Below are 22372 nucleotides of genomic sequence, written 5' to 3'. Positions count from 1 at the left end.
AGTACAGTACAGAGCTGTATTGTCTCGATGTTTTGTACATAAAATTAATTTTATATACTACTTTTTTAACTTTTTACTTTTTTACTATAATAACCTATATTCTATATATAACTTATAAACGGCTGACTTGATTTTTTGATACAATCTGCAGCCTCGTGTCCTAGTGTTTAAAGCGCCGGTGAAAACAGTCGCGTGCGCACCTGTACCGAACCACATCCCGGAGTCGACGCAGTGAGCGGAGCCTTGGTGCCGCTGCGCACGCATGCGCGTTGCGCGACAGCCGTGACTAGACATTCGGTCATAGGAGCAGAGGAGGGGGGCGCTCGAGCCACGTCGGTGAAACAAATCAACGCTTGAAGGCAGATTACAAAGAGGGTGAGTAGACTAATTGATGCAACTGCGACGCGTTCCTTAATCTCCGCAGATTTGAAGCCGGGAGCGCAGACGTGCAGCCAGCGCTGCCTGCGCCGGTGATGCGGGTAGGTCAGTCGCACAAGCACAGTCCGCCATTCCCCTTTTTTTGATATTTAACCAAGCACCCTTTCATGCTCCGGCTCTGGACGTTCCCTTCAGCAGCGGCTCGTGCATAATTTAACGTGTGCCCTTGCGTTCAGTTTAAGTTCAGGCGTAGACCCTGCAGCCGTAATTGCATATGCGCGCAACGGGTGATTTGGCGCAGCGCAGCAGGAGAACGCGGTCTAATTCTGACAGGCGGTGGACAACGTTCACCCATAATCCTGCAAAGACGTTGCTTTCACTTTGCTTATGGAAAAACGCATAGTTGGATTTTGACGTCAAGCTTCGTTGTCGCCACCGTTTCATTGGTTTTATTTACTAAACCCTAAATAATGCAACCAGCATTTTAATCGTTCTCCTCCCTTGTGCCACTCCCTCTCACCTTCACTCCCACTTCTTTTAACTTACCCCCCAGGTCCCAGCTGCTCATCCTGGGGCGGGACATCCAAGAAAATGTCCACTCCGGATCCCCCCATGGGGGGCACCCCTCGCCCGGGTCCTTCCCCAGGTCCGGGTCCTTCCCCTAATGCAATGCTGGGTCCAAGCCCCGGGCCTTCCCCCGGCTCCTCTCACAGTATGATGGGCCCCAGCCCAGGCCCCCCCTCCTCTGGGCATTCCCAGCCTGGTCCCTCTGGATACGGCACCCAGGAAAACATGCACCCTCTGCACAAAGTAAGGATGCACAAGCAACAGCTGCCGAAGCTCCCCACAATGAGTCAAGATTAATTATTACAGTTCCTTTTTATATATTTTTTAAACATATTTTTTTTTATTTAACATTCAGCCACATACAGTAAAAACTACATTTGTATGTACAGTTTATGACTGAATATTAGAGAGTAATAATTGCTGATGGTCTAGTGTTTTGTCGTGACTCCGATTTCTCCCAAGCCGATGGAAGCCATGCACGAGAAGAGCATCAGTGAGGACAGCCGCTTCAGTCAGATGAAGGGACTGTCTATGAGACAGGGCGGGCACAGCGGGATGGGTCCACCGCCCAGTCCTCTGGACCAGCACTCGCAAGGTACACGCGCCTTTAGCAATGTTTCCCAGCGTTGTGCAAAAACACAAGGTGTGCTAATGTGTCTGATGTGGTCACGCACAGCAGGGAGTGTCTCGCAATAGTCTGTGCTTTCACACGCATTAGATGCTTTTACTGTGCATAGTTTCATATGTTTCCTAAAATGGTATCACACAGCTCGTTCCACTTGCCCAGAAAATAGCAGTGATAGACGTCAACCAAACAAACAAACTAAAATTTGTGAGACAGGGTTTTAAACATTGTGAAATAACGTGAAATGACAGGATTTAAATAAGATTTCCACACGTGTCAACCGCTTCCAAACAAGTAGCTTTCTGTTGCCTGGAGACGCGTAGACAGCGCAAACACACATGCGCGCCTCCCTATGAGAGTAGGCGTTGAATCTGTTAAGCTTCTCATGGATATTATCAGGTTGTTAAATGACCGTACAGAGCTTGAATGTCACTAATCTAATGCTCTGCGTCTTCAGGGTACCACTCTCCATTAGGCGGCTCTGACCACTCCAGCCCCGTCCCTTCAAACGGACCTCCATCCGGTCCCCTCATGACATCGTCCTCTTCTTCCTCCTCCTCCGGCGGCCCCGGCTCCGCCTCTACACCTTTGGATGGGCCCAGTGGAGACCAGCACGCGCTGGGCGCTAATAACCGACACGTCCCTCCAGTCAGCGCTGGGCCGGGACCCAGCCCCGGACCCAGCCTCGGCTCCAACGTCTCCAGCCTCGGACCTGGTCTGGATCCCGGTGGCCCCGCAGGCCCCGGGGGCCCCGCCGGGCCCACACCCTTCAACCAGAACCAACTCCATCAACTCAGAGCCCAGATCATGGCTTATAAGATGCTGGCCCGGGGGCAGCCGCTGCCAGACCACCTCCAGATGGCTGTCCAAGGGAAGAGGCCAATGCCTGGGATGCAGCAGCCAATGCCCACCCTGGCTCCTGGAGCTGGAGGTGGACCAGGAGGTGGCCCAGCTGGACCAGGACCAGGACCTGGCCCGATGGGCTCAGGCTATAACCGCCCTCACGGTGAGCCTTTCATCTACAGCATGCTTGTGTGTAACTGGAGCTGACATTTTCAACAGGCTATTTAATGAACGCCTTTGTAGACTAGAGATAATGTGTCACGTCTCTGTAGGTATGATCGGGCCCAACATGCCTCCACCGGGCCCGTCAGGAACGCCAGCTGGGATGCAGGGGCAAAACCCAAATGGTCCCCCGAAGTCCTGGCCTGAAGGTATGTGGTCATGTGTTGCTTTAGTAAGGTCACATAAAGCCTGGCCCCCGCGCCTGGAAACACCACAGTAAGGCTGTATTCTGTTCTGACCCATCAGGCCCAATGGTGAATGCAGCAGCGCCCTCAAACGCACCCCAAAAGCTGATCCCCCCTCAGCCCACGGGGCGCCCTTCCCCTGCGCCGCCCTCGGTTCCTCCCGCCGCCTCACCCGTGATGCCTCCACAGACCCAGTCCCCCGGGCAGCCAGCCCAGCCTACTCCCATGATGCCTTACCACGCCAAGCAGAACCGCATCACCCCCATCCAGAAGCCCTGCGGCCTCGACCCAGTGGAGATCCTGCAGGAACGGGAGTACAGGTAGAACCTCTGCTGAGGCGGTCACGAGTGTTCGAAAGGTGTCTTGAAGCGTCATCAGGAGACGAACTTTGTGTCCCTCAGGCTACAGGCGCGTATCACCCATCGCATTGCTGAGCTGGAGAACCTGCCGGGCTCCCTGGCCGGGGACCTGCGCACCAAGGCCACCATAGAGCTCAAGGCCCTTCGACTGCTGAACTTCCAGAGACAGGCATGTAGAAGCGTCCCCGCCGCCGCCGCCGCCGCCGCGCCCGCCGCGAACTAAAGCGCTTTGCCTTCCACAGCTGCGCCAGGAGGTGGTGGTGTGCATGCGGCGCGACACGGCGCTGGAGACGGCGCTCGACGCCAAGGCCTACAAGCGCAGCAAGCGGCAGTCCCTGCGCGAGGCCCGCATCACCGAGAAGCTGGAGAAGCAGCAGAAGATCGAGCAGGAGCGCAAGCGCCGACAGAAGCATCAGGTGAGGGAGTCACATCTGCCACGGCCGTCACGTCTGTGCGCTCGCTGGCTGACTTTTTTTTTTTTTTTTTTTAATTCCTAACTGCAGGAGTACCTCAACAGCATCCTCCAGCACGCCAAGGACTTTAAAGAGTACCACCGCTCCATCACCGGCAAAATCCAGAAACTGACCAAAGCCGTGGGCACCTACCATGCGAACACCGAGCGCGAGCAGAAGAAGGAGAACGAGCGCATTGAGAAGGAGCGGATGCGGCGGCTCATGGTGAGAAGACTGACGACCTCACTGTGCTCCCCCCCTCCTCCCCCTAACTCTGCATGCGTCTGCCCCCCCAGGCCGAGGACGAGGAGGGCTACCGCAAGCTCATCGACCAGAAGAAGGACAAGCGCCTGGCCTACCTGCTGCAGCAGACCGACGAGTACGTGGCCAACCTCACGGAGCTGGTCCGGGCGCACAAAGCCGCTCAGGCCCTGAAGGAGAAGAAGAAGAAGAAGAAGAGAAAGAAGAAGGTGTGGTGGAGCGTCGGAGCAGCAGTCGAGCTCGAAACACCCGCGCTTGTTTCCTATTCTGACACGTGTTGTCGCCTTTTAGCAGATGGAGAGTGCTGAGGGTCAGGCTCCTGCTCTGGGCCCTGATGGAGAGGTGAGCTGAGGCAGCAGCCCTGCAGCCACACACACTAGAGCAACCATCACGGCCGTTGGCCACCATTTAAATCCAGGCTGCGTGATCCACCCCCCCCCCCTCGTCCCCGCAGCCTCTGGATGAGACGAGCCAGATGAGCGACCTGCCGGTGAAGGTCATCCACGTGGACAGTGGGAACATCCTGACGGGATTGGACGCTCCCAAGGCGGGACAGCTGGAGACCTGGCTGGAGATGAACCCTGGGTGAGGAAGTCAGAGTGTCAAACTGCTTCATGTCCTGTCAGTTACTGTATGAGTGTTACAGCTCGCGAAGGCCCCTGACATTGAGGTTGTTCCTTTGTATGAGACAAATGACATGTGAGAGGAGCCTCTGCAGTGATTTTAGGCCGACTTGAATTGCTGAAATTGCTTTGTTTTGATGGTGGATGTATATCGTCCAGTTATGAAGTGGCCCCTCGCTCTGACAGTGAAGACAGCGACGAGGAGGAAGAGGAGGAGGTTTGTGCTTTAGCCCAGCATTTCTGCAGCCACTGCTGCTCTCACCTACTGACGAAGCGCTGGTCTTAACATCTGGCAGGACGAGGAGGAGGAGCCGCAGCCTTCGTCTGCACCCGTAGAAGAAAAGAAGAAGATCACAGACCCGGACAGCGAGGATGTGTCAGAGGTGGATGTGCGGCATATCATCGAGTGAGTACAAATACTGTGTCCTGTATGTATGGAACTCTGGGGGCTAACCAGCTAGCATGCACCTGCTTATTCTAAACACGTCGGCCTAATAGCTCTCCTGACTCTGCAGAAACGCTAAGCAGGATGTGGACGACGAGTACAGCGGCGCAGCGTTTGCCCGAGGCCTCCAGTCGTACTACTCGGTGGCTCACGCCGTCACCGAGAAGGTGGAGAAACAGTCGACCCTGCTGATAAACGGGCAGCTCAAACAGTACCAGGTAAAAGCGGGCGAACGGAGCCCTCGCGCTGTGGGACCCGGTTCAAGTGTGGGGTTAATGGAGGCTCCGTGTGTGTCAGATTAAAGGTCTGGAGTGGCTGGTTTCCCTCTACAACAACAACCTGAATGGGATCCTGGCGGACGAGATGGGTCTGGGAAAAACCATCCAGACCATCGCTCTCATCACGTACCTCATGGAGCATAAGCGGCTCAACGGACCCTACCTCATCATTGTGCCCCTGTCGTAAGCCGCCCGATGCTTTTTTCTTTCCCGTAGCTAAAACATATGGCTTTGTAATTTAACGACAACCAAGCTGTGTGTTATTAACAGGACTCTTTCCAACTGGGTGTATGAGTTTGACAAATGGGCACCGACAGTTGTCAAAGTGTCCTACAAGGTGAGTTGTAGTAGTAACGATACACAAATATATAACATTTATACCGCTCACGCAACAACCTGCTCCAGTCAGTGTTCGTAGTTCGTAGTAGTTGTGATTCGGTCTCTCTGGTTTTCAGGGGTCTCCTGCTGCTAGACGAGCCTTTGTTCCTCAACTGCGCAGTGGAAAGTTCAACGTTTTACTCACCACCTACGAGTACATCATCAAGGATAAGCAAGTACTGGCCAAGGTGAGCTGGGCTGTGGCAGCGGCGAGAGGCTGGCGTTGCCCTGTTCTTCCTCACCTCCTCCTCCTCCTCCAGATCCGCTGGAAGTACATGATCGTGGACGAGGGCCACCGCATGAAGAACCACCACTGCAAACTGACCCAGGTGCTGAACACCCACTACCTGGCCCCGCGGCGGGTGCTGCTGACGGGCACGCCCCTGCAGAACAAGCTGCCCGAGCTGTGGGCCCTGCTCAACTTCCTCCTGCCCACCATCTTCAAGAGCTGCAGCACGTTCGAGCAGTGGTTCAACGCTCCGTTCGCCATGACTGGAGAGAAGGTGCGGGGGGCCCTCGCTGTAACGGAAGCGTCTGCAAGTCGGACAGGTCTTTGTCTGTCACCCAACGGCTGTTTCCTCCTACGTCTCTACTGCAGGTGGACCTGAATGAGGAGGAGACCATTTTAATAATCCGCCGTCTTCACAAAGTGCTCCGGCCCTTCCTGTTGCGAAGACTAAAGAAGGAAGTGGAGGCGCAGCTTCCGGAGAAGGCACGTTTCCCCTCTGCTGCTTGTCCCGTCAGCATCCTCCGACCTTTCATTAACCCAGCCTTCCTTCCTTCAGGTGGAGTACGTGATCAAATGCGACATGTCGTCTCTTCAGAGGGTGCTGTACAGACACATGCAGGCCAAGGGGGTGCTGCTGACCGACGGATCGGAGAAGGATAAGAAAGTGAGCCGTGGCCTCTAAAGCCCGTAGACCTGTGTTGTCTCCACTTAAGCACGCGGTGCGTTTCATTTCTCAGGGCAAAGGCGGCACCAAGACGCTGATGAACACCATCATGCAGCTGAGGAAGATCTGCAACCACCCCTACATGTTCCAGCAGATAGAGGTAGGAGTTTGTGTGTATTTATACAAAGCCCTTTCACGTATAGACACAGTTATTGGTACAGTTAATTGCATTTGTCTTTCGCAGGAGTCGTTCTCTGAACATTTAGGATTCTCTGGGGGGATAGTTCAGGGGTAGGTGCTCCTGTGTGTCACATTCACCATATGTCAAGATCACGCATGTGAAGCGTTCTGTCCTCCGCTGTCTCAGTCCGGACCTGTATCGAGCGTCGGGAAAGTTTGAGGTGTTGGATCGAATCCTTCCCAAGCTGAGAGCCACCAACCACAAGGTGCTGCTCTTCTGCCAGATGACCTCCCTCATGACCATCATGGAGGACTACTTTGCGTATCGCAACTTCAAGTATCTGCGGCTGGACGGTGAGGCTGGTCTCGTCCTTCCTGGTGGTCAGGGGTTGGATTCGTCGCCTCAGGGGCAGACTGTGACCCGAACACAGCGCCTCCACCACATTTATAGGGATGCAGACGTTTTGGCTGGATAGGTAACGTTGTTTTTCCCCTAATAACCTTTGTCTTCTCCCTGATCACCTACGTCTCAGGCACCACGAAGGCTGAAGACAGGGGAATGTTACTGAAGACATTCAATGACCCAGAGTCAGAGTATTTTATCTTCCTTCTGAGCACGAGAGCTGGAGGCCTGGGCCTCAACCTGCAGTCTGCTGACACTGTGGTTATCTTTGACTCTGACTGGAACCCACATCAGGTGGGATCCACTGGTATCCAAATGCACACAGCACCAATGGAGCTGCATTTAACGTTTGCAGTTAGGGCTTCGCTCCTGCAGGACATTTGAACCTATGCTAATTCTCTCTTCCTTCCCGACGGCGTGCGCCAGGATCTGCAGGCTCAGGACAGGGCCCACCGTATCGGCCAGCAGAACGAGGTGCGCGTGTTGCGTCTCTGCACTGTCAACAGTGTTGAGGAGAAGATCCTGGCTGCGGCCAAGTATAAACTGAACGTGGATCAGAAAGTCATCCAGGCCGGCATGTTTGATCAGAAGTCTTCCAGTCACGAGCGCAGGGCCTTCCTACAGGCCATCCTGGAGCACGAGGAGCAAGATGAGGTCTGGGGCCAAGAAGTGTGTCTACGCATGAATGTGTGTGCGTGCACCAGCGACACACAATTTCAAGGAGTGTGCTGTCTTATGCTCTGCTTGCCAATGTGTGTCTGCTGTATCCAGGAGGAGGACGAGGTGCCGGACGACGAGACCGTCAACCAGATGATCGCCCGCAGCGAAGAGGAGTTTGAGCAGTTCATGGTAAAAGCCTGGGTTTTCAAGTCAGGGTCACAGATCGAACTGAACCAAAGTCCTTCTTTTGTGTCTTCGCTCCATCCCCCTTTCCCCCCCGAAGCGCATGGACCTGGACCGGCGCCGCGAGGAGGCCCGCAACCCGCGGCGAAAGCCCCGCCTCATGGAGGAGGACGAGCTGCCCACCTGGATCATGAAGGACGACGCGGAGGTCGAGCGGCTGACCTGCGAGGAGGAAGAGGAGAAAATGTTTGGACGAGGCTCTCGGCAGCGAAAGGAGGTGGACTACAGCGATTCACTGACAGAGAAGCAGTGGCTGAAGGTTGAAAAGAGATCGGAGCTGTGAAACGGAACTAAAGGCAAACTGCAAAGCATCGAAATAATTCTCTTGCCTTCCGTGCAGGCGATAGAGGAGGGCACCCTGGAGGAGATGGAGGAGGAGGTTCGCCACAAGAAGACCACCCGCAAGAGGAAGCGGGACCGCGACCTGGACCTTCAGGGCCCCTCCTCCTCCTCGGGGGGACGGGGGCGACTGGACAAGGACGACGACGGGAAGAGACAGAGGAAGCGGGGCCGCCCCCCCGCTGAGAAGCTCTCCCCCAACCCACCTGTCCTCACCAAGAAGATGAGGAAGATAGTGGAAGCCGTGATCAAATACAAAGACAGGTAGTAAACCGGCGGACAAAGCGCACAACACGCAGTAGGAGGAAATCAAAGCGTGACCTGACGTGTCCTAAACGGATGTTTTACCAGGCCTGTTTTTTTCCACCTGGATAATAGCATGCTGTGTTTCAGCGCCAGTGGGCGTCAGCTGAGCGAGGTCTTCATCCAGCTGCCGTCGCGCAAGGAGCTGCCGGAGTACTACGAACTGATCCGCAAGCCCGTGGACTTCAGGAAGATCAAGGCACAGCACTACGACACACATGTAGAGCTTAGAGGCATATTTCTACATTATTGGTACATAATAAGTGCATCTGTTGCTCATTTTCCAAAACTAGGAGAGGATTCGAAGTCACCGCTACCGAAGTCTGGGCGACCTGGAGAGAGACGTGATGCTGCTGTTCCAAAATGCTCAGACGTTCAACCTGGAGGGGTCACTGGTGAGCCAGAGCCTCCATTTAGTATTTAAGGGATGATTTTACCCTCATACCAAATCAGCAATGTTACTTCAAGGGCACGGTGATGATAACAAACTGATGTTTTCTGGTCCCGTTTGTTTCACATGAGCAGATCTACGAGGACTCCATCGTCCTCCAGTCGGTGTTCACCAGTTTGAGACAGAAGATTGAGAAGGAGGAGGAGAGCGACGGAGAGGAGAGCGAGGAAGAGGAGGAAGAGCAGGAGGAAGGGTCAGAGTCCGAATGTAAGTGGGCAGCGTGTGATCGTGTTGCTTGAGAATGTGTGAGTCTGTTTTTCAGTAGGTGCGCGATCATGTCGTGGGAAGAGCGCGACTCAGCATTTCAGTCTCTACGCCGCTCTGTTCCTCAGCGCGCTCAGTAAAGGTGAAGATCCGTCTGGGCAGAAAGGAGAAAGCCGGGGATCGAGGGAAGACTCGCAGCCGGCGGCCCGGACGCACCAGAGCCAAACCTGTGGTCAGCGATGACGACTCTGAGGACGAGCAGGAGGAGGTACGTGAAAACAGACCCCGATGCTGTGCAAAACAACAGGAGCAGTCGGGAGGAATCACACATTTACCTCCAGAGGCCCATGTCTGATTCATCAAAACATGGCTCTTGTGCCTTGTGATGTTTGTCGCAGGAGCGCTCCCCCAGTGCCACCGACGAAGACTCCTGAACGTACTGTGTTGATCAGGAAGCAGCTCACCGAACACCACATACACAGTAAACATGGCTCCACCAGCTCCATCCACCCTCGGTCAAATGACTAAAACAACATTAATTATGCTGTAATGTGACATGGGAACAATAATGTTGTATTAATACGTTTGTCTAACTGCACTGTGCTGCTCCGTTGAACCAGGTTCAAACACTAAGGGGACAGTTTTGGAGAACGACGTTTTGTGTAAGAGGAGTTTTAGAAGGACTTGTGTGCAGCTGTTTAGGAACGACTTGAATGAACCTCATGAACAGCTCTTCCGTTTACATGTAGATTGAAATCTATTATTGCTCATAGGATTTCCAGCTCAATGAAAATAACCAAACCACCAGAACCAAGAACAAACACTTCAGTGCACATTTTTTAAACGTTTTCATTAATTATTTAATTAATATTTATTGAGAGAACTTTTGACTAAAACCGTTGTGCTAATAAATATTCTTAATCGGGTGCCGTATTCTTGTGTGAGAAGATTTCTCAGTGTAACTGCTAACTTTACTTTATCGCCCCTATTTTGCAGAAACAGAAGCAAATTAACTGTAAACACAGATTTATTGATGGTTTATGACGCTCTGATGTAGTTGTACACTACTAAAAGGTTATTGACAGTTAATAATTACAGATCACGCTGCCTTTTAAGCCACTCAATGAGCGCAGCTATGGACTCGTGAGCACGAGGATTCGGCCGGGCGTCGCTGTGGAGGCGCGTGTGCACCTTAGATCCAGCCGTTCCGTGGGCGCGGGGCGTTTCCAGGCGCCTCGCGGGCTCTTGAGCAACGGCTCACGGAGCGGAGGCTGCAGTGTTGTACATATGTGACCGTACGAAAACAACCTACTCCGCCTTGCTGCTTACTTGTTACACTTCCAATACGAGCACTTATTACTGTTGATTGTAGATTTGCAGAATCATGAGGTCGTATTTCAATTGGTACTGTAACTTTGATTCTTTCTTGATTTTTCTTTTTTTTTTTTTAGTCGTGTTGTGTTTCCTGCTTTTGAATCATTTATGCTTTTGATTTCAAGACAAAGGACCAGAGGGACAGCGGCTCTTCTCTGCTTGTGATTGCCAGATGGCTGTACGGTGTTGGATATGCTGTGTAGAGGTTTTTCTTTTTAAGTATAATGTTAATGCACGTGTGTGGACAGAACACGAGTTCAGTACTGTACTTTTCTCATTATGCTACTAGACTGAAGAACATACAACCAAAGCATCCATGTTTTCGCCACTAGATTACCACGATGTGTCTGTGTTGTGTCACTGTCGCTGGAACTCGAAGCGTAACAATAAACCACAGTAAAAGTGAAAGTTGCTGTGGTTTGAATCTCTTGTTTTAAGGAAACGGCTGCTTTTGCTATAGTAAATGATAATAAAAGAAAAGATTTGTTCTGTCTGAGAATATTTGGGTCCTGACATTTTTACACAACTCCCAAGGATATAAGTAACAAATTAATCCTAAATGAAAATAACAGCTCCCCTTGGATGCTGACAGCTATAAGAAACCAGTAATGTTGTTTGTTGAATAATATAAAAATTAAAAAATTTCCAACATTCACTTTACTTTTGTTAGATCTGAATCCTGTACATGCAACAGCTCAGAGCTTTTTGGTGTAGTTCTCCTCTCTTGCCGCTAGGGGGAGCGCTCACATACACGCGGAGAGAATCTTTGGGTATCTGAAAAGAGGAAAGGCTTCAGAAATATTCAAATTAGAATCAAAATAGTTTTACTACTGATAATATATGGTTGTAGGAATATGTGAATACACAAAGACTCTATCCACATGACAACCAAGCTTTATACTCAATGGACTCCATAATTTTTATAACCTTTCTGTATTTTAGAAATATATTTATCGTTTATTAAAACATACAGTTCTTTCTTCCACAACAGTAAAAAGGCCTGACTGTCTGTAAGTCCTTCACGTGTGTGTTTTACATGTTGGCTGTAATCTTATCTAAGGTTTGTCAGGTTGTAGCTATAATTACTGTGTCTAACGTAACCGCTGTCCTTCAATGTTTACGTGTGTGCAGGTTTATCAGATGTGTCGGCCTTGGTCTGATTTTCACCAGACTCAGGTCCCGCTTTAATCGGCCTTCAGTGAGTTGGCTTCTACCACTATTAATGAAAAGCGTAGTGTGGACACATTTTGTAAAGTTATGTGAAGACATCAGGTGCCCAGTGTAATAAAAAGGGCTAAACAGTAACATTAAAGCCCCAGCCGATGATTTACTGTATCACACATACGCGACAGGTGCAGTTACTGTAGATGAGCTGTGCACATGGACACTGCTTAAACGTGCCTCTCTGTGGGTGTGGTTTTGGTGGGAGTGGCAGAATATGTAATCCAGCAGGTATTTCCACATTCTGGAGATACCTGCTGTAGCCTACTCCCCGCCTCTACCGGGAGACAAGGTCCGTCCCAAGCTGAAGCAGATCTTAGTGAGTTTATGCAAGTTTTCAGGCTCTTTCGCCTGTGCTTCAGTTTGATTGTGCTCCCTCAGAGGTGGATGAGACAGTCGTGCTTGCTCTACTTGTTTTGCATCATTAACAGTATTTTGTTTTGCAAATGTGCTGTTTGCTTTGTGACACGACTGCAGATAGTTTGTTGGCAGAAAAACCCAAAGTTTTACATTTTCAAAGTTGAGGAGGCAGATTTATATTCGAACTTTCCAGATGTTACAGAACAGTTTCCAGACTCAATTTTTCCTCTCTTTTACTGCAGTGAAAAGACCAAACCACAGCTTCACAGCCCCCACAGCAGAATGTGACCCTTCGGATGATGTGAGTCACTAAAAACGTGGTTTTCTTTTAAAGATTTGTCCACAACTTCAGCTTCTCCCAAACAGGATGCGACTTACAGTACGTGCTCACATGTACAATGAGACCCCTTTTGCTTTGTGTAAACCACAAGCACCACCCAGCAATACAAAAAGCATGCTAAACCAGTTTCAGTCTCCCCAGTATCCCCAGTAATCACACGGGGCCTTCAATCTGATTTATTCCTCCGTGGCCTTTACAATTTGTCCTTCAACACACTGTCAACTAACATCATCCTCCATCCAGTCAGTGTTGCTGTCTGTGGTTCAGATGATCTACTGTGGTTTGACACTCATTTGTGGCGACACGTAATAGAAACTAAACAAAAATAAAAATAGATCAGCATATTCTTCCAACACATCAGAAAGGCACACAAGCCTTATCTTATTGATTCGCCTCACAGGCATTTTCTTTCTTGCTTCAGTTTCGTCACTGTTTTCATGCAGGAACATTTTTTTCGGGCTCTGTCGGAGGGATGGATGTGACTAAAGGAGGAAGCGCGCGCGCACATACCATCTCAGTGATACAGCAACATCGTGGCTCCTCCCCGGCCCCGACCTCGTCCAGTTTCAAACATCACACCACTGTTTTAGCACCGCCCTCGTCCCAGCCTCATTGAAAATGGTCAGATGAGACGCGCACCCCTTAAGTTTAAGCCGGTGCTCGTCATTTACGCAGCGACCGTCTGTGCCTTTTACGCACACGCACTGCCGAGAAGTCGCTCTCGCCTCTACGTCTCCGTGTGTAAAGACACCGGACTTTCATTTTTGTCGTCAAACAAGAGCAACTGACGAGGACGAGAGATGGGAACGTGGTGGGGACTCGCCGGACTTTCTACGTGCTGTTGTTTGCTGATGCTGATTCATTGTTCACCGCAAGCAGGTATGAAATGTGATTTCCTCGCAAGTGCCTTTCCGGCTGCGCAGACAAACGCTCAGGAAGTTGTTCGGGCAGATGCTGTCGTTATTTCTGTGCATAATATTAGCAATTTGTGATAGTGATGAATTTGAATTTCCGACGTGTTCGTATTTTGCACATCCAAATGTGGCCACGGAGATCAGTAGTTAAACTAAATATTGGGATTATTTACTCACCTTTAACTTTAATCAAAATTCATTTATTATAAAGTCTCAAATAAAGCAAAAAATACTAAAACGCATTAAGTAACTGTGCGTTAGCGTCACTAACTGGAATTTACGCACCACTCGTTCATTGGCTCCGCACGGGCTCGAGTGCAGCTAAACAGCCAATCCGCTCTCGCCATTGCCGGCGAGTGTCAAGTTTCACACAGACGCAGAAACAGAAACACCGGCTGTTCGACATCACCTGCAGCGAGCGTGGGATACAGCAAAAATAAATATATTGTAATAAAAAACTAATGGTTTACTAAATTTTTCTATAGTTGCTGACTAAAACGTAAATCCTCTACATTTCAACTAAACGTTGAACTACAGAGAATTAAGGTAACGGCATGTAAAATACAGACAAGACAGCACAGGATGTATAAACACGAGCAGAATTAATTATTGGACAAGATTAAACAAGAAGAAAAGCCGTTCATTGCCAACATGGTGCTGATAATGAACCCAGCTGGTCTCTTCTGCCTAACTCTTCATTAATCCTCAAATCAAATCAAAGCCATGTTCTGGATGTCAGGTGGAAACTTCCTTTATTTAAACATGCGGCTCTGACTTGTGCAACGGTGACAGATCCTGGAGTTTCCATATGATGGAAACACCTGCACAGGGGCCCTCTCACATTTGCATCCTTCACTAGATCAGCTGATACCGACATTTAGAGCAAGCCAAACCCAAATGTGGAGCAGTTTCAGTCGCTTGCAAATGACTGACTCGACCCCATTATCAAGTCCTAGATCTTAAGCTACGAGGGATAGATTAGGATCTCTGCATTTGGGATAATGTGGCCGCATACAGCAGGACTTTATCACTGGGTGGGCATCGCTCTAAAGAAATGCTGATTAATTAACTGCAGGGTTTGTTTGAGTACATAAACGCACCTTTCACTAAGGCCTTAGGTTGTGTGTGTGTGTGTGTGTGTGTGTGTGTGTGTGTGTGTGTGTGTGTGTGTGTGTGTGTGTGTGTGTGTGTGCGCGCCATGAAAGACAGGAATGTATTGTTGGTGACCAAAGTCACAGGGCCACAAAGAGCCTTGTTGTCAGTCACTGTCGCGGTGACGACTTGTCTTATCTGCCCAGAGTATCGCTCGTTCACTCAACAACCAGTTTCTGCTGCCAAACAAGCGCGTCCCTTCATTGTGCGCTACGTGGGTTGGTGTCTGTCCAGCCCGTGTTTGTGTGCAGGAGGTCACCGGTTGTCATGTTCCCGCTGCGGGTGCTGTTAGTCCACGCATCACTTGTCCTTCAGCCTGTGGTGCATGCGTGAGTCGTACAGGTTTGTAGGTAGGGATCAATTCGTTCAGCGTCTGTATAAACGACACAGACACAAACGAGGTGTCGTATTTTTCTAATTATTTTTATTATCATTTCACTTGTTGCTCGTTCCATCTTCAAAGCGAGCAAAGATTGAAATGAGACCTTATTGAACAGCCCCTGTTCCTACAGTAGGAACCCTGCTGGCTGCTGCCTGGCCTCTCTGCTCTGTTCACAGATCGTCTTACACAAAAACAGACCTAGGCTGTAACTCGTAGTAGAAACCCCAGCATTGACAAATAATTCCACTTCCTAATTTCTCAACTTCTGAAGCTCATGCTGTGTCACAAGCGCCCAGTCTGTACCGTTCCTTTTTACTCATCCCTCCTGGAGTTTGGCGTCCGCCTCCTTCTGCATGTCACTATGGTGATGCTGTTACCAGAAATGCCGCCGTGGGACCAATCGGCGGCTGGTGGTGTGATTGCTCAGCTCCTCCCATGCTATTGTCTTAAAGGCGTAGCGTGACAGGTCCCCAGCCTCCAGGCCACAGGGGACAGTCACCGAGCGGAGGTGAGGAGGCGGGCGCCTTTGCTCGGATGCTAACGCGCCCGCGGTGGTTCTGCAGCGTGTGGACGGTGGAGCCCTGAGACCAGACGCCTGCGTCCAAAGGGTCATAGGTCATAGGTGCCTGCTTTAAGGCCTGGTCTCAAGCGGCTGCTGATAATTGGCTGTGTTTGTGGTTATGAATACACGTTTGTCAGATGGATAAAGGAACAAGTTGAGCCTCTTCTGCCAAACCCTTTTTATTACAACATGTCTCGTTCTGACGTGACTAATGGGGAAACCACACTGACGCGTTATCTGGGTTTGGCAGCTTCCCCAGACCTCAGCGCAGAGGCCTGTGCCTAATGCTCGCCTCAGTCTCACCAGCCTTCAATGCATTTCTGTTCCGTGTTTAATTTCCAGTTAAGCATTAACTCTGCAGACACAGCGTACGCTTCCGTGCATTGACACAGGCCCACTTCACCACAAGGTGAACTCAGCAGTAAACGCTGATAACGTTATCTCCTGATGCAGAGTGTGAAACGATGTCGTCTTATGTCGCGTTAACGACAGGCGTTTGCTGTGGTCCACAGATGCGGCGATCGCATGCAGCTCCAGGCAGTTTCCCTGTGGAAATGGGAGGTGCATCACCAGCAGGTGGATTTGCGACGGCACCGACGACTGTGGCGATGGAAGTGATGAGCTGCCGTCCAGTTGCGGTATGTTGCATTTAAAACCACCAGTTCGCTATGAGGCAGTCATATATTGATTTCTCAGCCACAAGCCATGTTTTAAGGGTTGTTTTCCACTCAGACGCCTAAAAGACTGATCGATCAGTTTTCCCGGATGTCCTGTCAGCAGCTGAGTCCCATTTGTTCCTGTTCTTAGAAACTAAAACCTGTCTGGACTCCGAGTACAACTGTGGCCTCCCCACGAACCAGTGCGTCCCTGGGACCTGGCACTGCGACGGCAAGGCCGACTGCCTCAACGGGGCCGACGAGGAGAACTGCAGTAAGTCCCACACGACGACGGGATTCTCGCGTTTTGCTGATGAGGATGGGCGCGTGCACAGAATGCACGCTGTGAGGATCATGCGTGAAGTTGTCGCTTCCCGGTCTCGTCGCAGCGGCCAAGCGGTGCGCCAGCGGCCAGTTCCAGTGCGCCAACGGCCAGTGCATTTCCAGCTCCTTCGTCTGCGACAGGGACGGCGACTGCTCGGACGGCTCGGACGAGGCCTCCTGCCCGGCGCCCACGTGCAGCCCCGGCTCCTTCCGGTGCAACGACTCGGTGTGCGTGCCGGCCATGTGGCGCTGCGACGGCGACGAGGACTGCGCCGACGGCTCCGACGAGTGGCCGTCGACCTGCCCGCGGGCGGCGGCGCGGCCGGCGGCGCGCTGCGGCGCCCGCGAGTTCCAGTGCGCCGACGGCCAGTGCGTCCACGGCGGCTGGAGGTGCGACGGAAGCCCCGACTGCCAGGACGGATCGGACGAGCTGGGCTGCGGTGAGTGGTTCGGCGTGGATCCACGGCGAACGGAGTGAGGTGGAGCTTTGCTCTCATCGCTCTCCTCTCCTTCCTCTTCCAGCTCGTCCCACGTGTCGCCCGGATCAGTTCGCGTGCCGCGACGGCACCTGCGTCCCCGGCACCAAGCAGTGTGACGGCGCGTACGACTGCGCCGACTCCAGCGATGAGATGGGCTGCCGCGTGGGTGAGTCCCACGAGCGCCTCAAGACTTCCCCCATTTCATAAAACGGTGCGTTCACTGTGCGTTAAATTTGACCTCTCGCCCCTTGTCCGCTGCCTTTGCAGAAAGCGAATGTGAGGGTCCGTCCAAGTTCAAGTGCGGCAGCGGGGAGTGTATCAGCATGGAGAAGGTGTGTGACTCCAGGAAAGACTGCTTCGACCATTCAGATGAGCCTGTAATAGAGTGTGGTAAGTGAAGCCTGGCTGGTTTGGACCGGCTGGTTTTAGCTCGCCTCGCTAACGGGCCTGGTATTAGGACTGGGTTGTCATTATTTTGAAGTCCTGACTGTGTTTGTCTACACAGGCAGGAACGAGTGCCTGACTGGAAATGGCGGCTGCTCCCATGACTGCAACGACCTGAAGGTCGGCTACAACTGCTCCTGTCCTGCTGGCTACAGCCTGCAGACGGACAAGAAAACCTGTCAGGGTGAGAGGACGACGCCTCTTATATACATTTCAACTGTAGTTTGGACTCGTGTTCTAATTTGCCTATAAATTTTTTTTTTTTTTTTTTCAGACATCGATGAATGTGCCGAGCCCGACGCCTGCAGTCAGATCTGCATCAACCGGCCCGGCAGCTACAGGTGCGACTGCGAGAGCGGCTACGAGCTGGACCCCGCCACCAAGACGTGCAAGGCGGCGTCAGGTACCGTGAGGAAGACGGGCTCAGGCCTCAGAGCGCGGCCCGACAGAGCGCACCGCTCCCAACTCTCCGCCTCTCTTCCTCCAGGGACGGCGCCCACCCTGTTCTTCACCAACAAGCACGAGGTGCGGAAGGTGGCGGTGGACCGCGGCGAGTACGTCTCCGTCATACCACAGCTGAAACACGCGGCGGCCCTGGACGTGGACGTAGCAAACGGGAGGATCTTCTGGTCGGACCGGTCCATGAAGAAAATCTACAGGTGAGAGGCTGCTGCTGCTGCTGCTGCTGCTGCTGCTGCTGCTGCTGCTGCTGCTGCAGGGAGGTTCAGGGGAAACCGCACCGTTGTCCGTACGGTAGCTCCGTTCCTAAATGGAGTCTCTCCTCTGCCATCGCCACGGTGACAGCTCCAGCATCGACGTGGCCGGCGACGCCTCTCGGCACGCCGTCGTCGTTGGCGGCGGCGTCGAGGCGCCGGAGGGCCTGGCGGTGGACTGGGTCCACGGGAACATCTACTGGACGGACGGCGGACTGAAGACGATCTCTGTGGCGACGACTGACGGCAGCAGGAGGAAGACCCTCATCACAGACAACCTGGACAAGCCCCGAGGCATCACCGTGGACCCGATACACAAGTGAGCGTCTGACCTTTGACCTTGGCGCACTGGCTCCCTGTACAATTACGCATCCAATTACAAGACTGTGGTGTGTCTTCTTTCAGCTTCGTGTACTGGACAGACTGGGGCGACGAGGCCAAGATAGAGAAGAGCGGCCTGAACGGGGCGGGCCGCGTTGCCCTGGTAACGGCAAACATCGTGTGGCCCAACGGCATCACCCTGGGTGAGAACCTCAGCCTCGCGTCCTGTACCGTGAGCTCACGGCGGGGGGAGCCGCTCAAATAACGGCCGCGCGGTCTCTCTGCACAGACGTGGTCAACCAGCGGCTGTACTGGGTGGACGCCAAGATGCACACGCTGTCCAGCGTGGACGTGAACGGAGGCGAGCGGCGCAGCATCATCCTGGACAGCGACAAGCTCTCCCACCCCCTCTCCCTGGCCGTGTTTGAGGTTGGTTTAGTAATAGACGGCTAAATGTGGAATGGAATGGTCCATGTGAAACTGGATCATCAGAATTAATTAATTAATACTGTGTTTTTCTGGTTAAACAGGAGAAAGTGTTCTGGACGGATTCTGCCAACAGGGCCGTTTTCAGTGCCAACAGCCTGACGGGCGGCGACATCACCGAGCTGGCAGCCGATCTGGACCGGCCCGAGGACATTGTTCTCTACCACGCGCTCAAGCAGCCCGCTGGTACGAAAGCATCACGGGGTCCGGAGCGATGAGATCCCAGCGAGGCCGCGCCGGTGTTATCGTCTTTGTCTGTCCTCTTGCAGCCACAAACTGGTGCACGGAGAGGAACAGCGTCAACGGTGGCTGCGAGTTCCTGTGTCTGCCGGCGCCCCACATCAACGAGCACTCCGCTAGATACACCTGTGCCTGTCAGGACCACGCCGCCATGGCGGCAGACATGAGGAAGTGCGACCCAGGTGAATGTCTGGCAGGTCCCTGCTACAGGCCAGCACTCGGCTTAGACCTCTGACACTTACACTCACGGTTCTCATCCCAGCAACAACTCCTGCTGCGAACGCGACGGGTGCCGTGGCTCCGCCCCAAGCTCCAACCACACAACCCACCACCACCACCACCACAGCTGACAAGAAACTCATGAACTCCTCCTCTGGTCCCTCCTTACAGAAGTCAGGTACAGACGGGCTCTGCCCTGTTTTAATACCAAAGCTCACAGATCAACCCACTGCCCTGTGGCTGATGTAGCTTCGTATAATGTTTAATAAAACACTGTATTGTGTGCTCTTACAGATAGCAGAGTGGCAGCCGTGCCCAAGGAGGCCCCTTCATCCCACCCTGTCGCTCTCTACATCGTATTGCCAATACGTAAGTTCTACCCTCCATCACCCTCCGCCCCACTGACAATGACCCCTGACCTCTAATGACCTCTGCCCCCGCCCTGCAGTGCTCGTCTCCCTGCTGGTGTTCGGAACCGTGCTGCTGTGGAGACACTGGCGGGTGAAGAACCAGAACACCATCCACTTTGACAACCCGGTGTACCAGAAAACCACCGAGGACGAGATGCACATCTGCAGGGACGGCTCGGACGGCTATGTTTATCCTCAGGTACGTCCGCTATGGGGCTGCTGGTACGTCCGCTATGGGGCTGCTGGTTCATTCATCACCAGATGCTGTGTCCGGAAACGCGAGGACGCTTATGCTGCGTTTTGTCTTCTGCAGAGGCAGATGCTGAGCATGGAGGACATGGATGTTGCATGACTGAAAAGTGAAGACTACACTAGTTTTGTTTAAAGTGGATTTTTCTTTTCTGGAAGTTATGGTTATTTATTTCCACTCTGCTGCTTAACATCCGTCCGTAGCACACAGCCTGGTGGGAGCACAGAGCGGTGTCGTGGTGAAGTACCTATATATGGTTCGAGAGCACGATGTTCTTGATGCCAGAGTCCTGACTCATCTGAATGTGTGTTATGAAGTTGCCTGCTTGCTCAACACGTGGCCTCGGCGTGCTGCATACTTACTGTACGTTCCCTTTAATCTTGAAAAGCCTTAACGTCTTAACGCTCCCGTCTGCCTTCCATCCACGTGATGCTCCAGAATGAGCCCCACCTCCCATATTAATGGCATTTGTCTTCATCACCTGTTGTAATATGATTTTTTTTCTTAAACTTTTGTGACCAATCTCCAAACAGGGAACGTGAGAGTGAGGAGTTACAGATAGTTTACAATGCAAATGGAAAAGCTGCTGAGTTTTTTTGTAGTCAACCAAAAAAGGAAAATAATATATAGTTCAAGAAGTTGTAAATAATGACTGTAAATATTTTTGTAAAACAGTCTTATGCTCATTGTTCTTTGCTTGTTATGTTTTGTAAATTAAAATCAAGAAATATTGTAAATATGTTAAAGATTATTTATTTTCAGGAGGTTACTAAGGTTTCCGCTTGTGTTGATTGTGACCCAAACGGTCATGTTTGTCGTTTGACAACGTACACTACACACGTGAAGCAGCTCCACCTGTTCCTCGCGTTTTTGTTTGTTAGTTATAAATCCTCATTTACTCTGTTTTTTTTGCCTTTTGCTGTGATCACTTGTTTTCACTGTGACGTTGAGGAACGTTCATTGTGTTTAAAACTCGATGTTCTCATCAACAGCAGAGCGGATGTTCGGCCCCGTCCGATGGAGACGTGCACTCTGCTGATGTTGTGTTTAGTTGTACTGGTCTTTTACAAATAAATAAAAAAATTGTCTGTCTTGTTAATGTTAGTCTGTTTTACTGCTCTGTGGCATCTCCAGAATGCAGACAGCAAATGTTAATTTAAACTAAATACTTATGATTATCAACACAGAACACGGGACACGGGCCGGCCTCAGCACAAATCCTTATTATATTAAGACTGGGAGATATGAGAGTCCAAGAAATGTGTTGATTTTCATGTTGCCTGGAAGCGTTGCCTCGCCTCCATCCTCGACACAATGCTAACGCGCACGAGTGAATAAGGGAACAGCTGCTTGACCTAATCACCGGCAGGTTCCCATCCTCCTTTTGTTGGTGCAGGTTCATGACAGATGCTTTTTTTGTTCCTGAGCTTAAGCCAACTCAAACAAATCTGGTTCCCGTCATTTGAATGATCTGTAGGTTTCACCTGTTGGGTTGTTTTGTCCAGGGGACTTTACATGCTGATCTATAAATACAATACAAACAAAAATATATAATAGGTCACAGGTCCAACAATTTAGGGAAGTAATTACAGTATTTGCTCTGTGCCTTTTTATTCCCTGCATGATGTTGTAATGGCTGAATGAACTTAGAAAAGCTGTAATACTGTTTCCTTTAAAAGGTTAATTTAACTGTACATAAACTGTGACTCAATATTTTCTCAGTTCACATAAAATTTGATATAAATTAATTTAGGGTTGAAAGAGTGGAGCATGTTGAAATGGTCTGACACAGCCGTAAACTGAACAAGCAGCATCCTGTCAGCCACAATGTGATGACCGTCCTCCATAATTTATGCCTAATGGCTGCTGCCTAGTAAAGGGCCCAGCTGGGCTCTGCCTTACTGCAGTGCATTATAGAGGAGCGGGGGGGTGTTCACAAGGATGCAGTGTTTAAGCATCGAGCTGTCGGGAGGTGGACATCAATGAGATCCAACCCTGTCAGAGGAACAGGAATCACACGCAACAGATCACAGTTCCACGTCAATGTATTTTTCAGCTCTTTACAGCTGCTGCTTTTATAGAGCTAATATTGAGGCACCTATTACTGTAGGTTCCCTTTACAAACATCCTCCTTCTTCCTTGCAGCAATAAATCTGTAATTTAAACAGTGAGTCCGTGAGTCCGCTGGTTTTGACGTCAGGCGTCACCGTCACCGGCTTCGTTCACTTAAAAG

At 51.3% G+C, this 22372-nt stretch overlaps 2 protein-coding genes across 8 annotated transcripts; both read left to right on the top strand.

Annotated features, from left to right (window-relative positions):
• The first annotated feature begins 218 nt into the window (after positions 1–218).
• On the top strand, positions 219–11165 carry LOC114856021 (transcription activator BRG1). Of its 7 annotated transcripts, none has more exons than XM_029151638.3 (34): positions 219–375; positions 932–1188; positions 1408–1540; positions 2028–2576; positions 2686–2784; positions 2882–3140; positions 3222–3348; positions 3422–3595; positions 3683–3856; positions 3928–4101; positions 4187–4234; positions 4347–4477; positions 4675–4732; positions 4812–4921; positions 5031–5178; positions 5258–5421; positions 5509–5575; positions 5694–5804; positions 5877–6119; positions 6215–6328; positions 6402–6509; positions 6583–6669; positions 6754–6800; positions 6877–7043; positions 7223–7386; positions 7519–7746; positions 7864–7941; positions 8036–8254; positions 8336–8598; positions 8728–8836; positions 8931–9032; positions 9163–9295; positions 9421–9560; positions 9691–11165. In XM_029151638.3, the coding sequence occupies exons 2-34, from the start codon at positions 970–972 to the stop codon at positions 9724–9726; spliced, it is 4983 nt and encodes a 1660-aa protein (XP_029007471.1). In that variant the 5' UTR covers positions 219–375; positions 932–969; the 3' UTR covers positions 9727–11165. The 7 variants fall into 7 exon arrangements, with proteins under 7 accessions (XP_029007471.1, XP_029007454.1, XP_029007462.1 ...); XM_029151621.3 differs by having other exon boundaries at positions 7519–7779; XM_029151629.3 differs by having other exon boundaries at positions 4184–4234.
• Positions 11166–13208: 2043 nt separating this feature from the next.
• ldlrb (low density lipoprotein receptor b) lies at positions 13209–21238 on the top strand. The gene is made up of 18 exons (XM_029156962.3): positions 13209–13466; positions 16110–16235; positions 16405–16527; positions 16643–17017; positions 17100–17222; positions 17324–17446; positions 17562–17684; positions 17775–17903; positions 17988–18159; positions 18305–18532; positions 18619–18737; positions 18824–18963; positions 19065–19206; positions 19290–19442; positions 19523–19657; positions 19774–19848; positions 19928–20088; positions 20203–21238. Exons 1-18 carry the CDS (start codon positions 13388–13390, stop codon positions 20239–20241), a joined length of 2565 nt encoding a protein of 854 aa, XP_029012795.1. The 5' UTR covers positions 13209–13387; the 3' UTR covers positions 20242–21238.
• The last annotated feature ends 1134 nt before the right edge of the window (positions 21239–22372 follow it).

The sequence above is a fragment of the Betta splendens genome, chromosome 1 (genome assembly GCF_900634795.4).
Source record: "Betta splendens chromosome 1, fBetSpl5.4, whole genome shotgun sequence".
Classification (NCBI taxonomy): Eukaryota; Metazoa; Chordata; class Actinopteri; order Anabantiformes; family Osphronemidae; genus Betta; species Betta splendens.
The sequence above is the reverse complement of the archived record's forward strand: the minus strand, read 5'-3'. Positions and strand labels throughout refer to the sequence as shown.

What these genes read in the sequence shown, in the direction of transcription:
- LOC114856021 (XM_029151603.3), top strand. Translation starts at nt 970, where the DNA reads ATGTCCACTCCGGATCCCCCCATGGGGGGCACCCCTCGCCCGGGTCCT. An exon ending in AGCGGATGCGGCGGCTCATG is followed by an intron (nt 3,857 to 3,927) that starts GTGAGAAGACTG and finishes CTGCCCCCCCAG; the next exon opens with GCCGAGGACGAGGAGGGCTA. An exon ending in GTGATCAAATACAAAGACAG is followed by an intron (nt 8,599 to 8,727) that starts GTAGTAAACCGG and finishes GCTGTGTTTCAG; the next exon opens with CGCCAGTGGGCGTCAGCTGA.
- ldlrb (XM_029156962.3), top strand. Translation starts at nt 13,388, where the DNA reads ATGGGAACGTGGTGGGGACTCGCCGGACTTTCTACGTGCTGTTGTTTG. An exon ending in TGAGCTGCCGTCCAGTTGCG is followed by an intron (nt 16,236 to 16,404) that starts GTATGTTGCATT and finishes TCCTGTTCTTAG; the next exon opens with AAACTAAAACCTGTCTGGAC. An exon ending in GGCCGACGAGGAGAACTGCA is followed by an intron (nt 16,528 to 16,642) that starts GTAAGTCCCACA and finishes GTCTCGTCGCAG; the next exon opens with CGGCCAAGCGGTGCGCCAGC.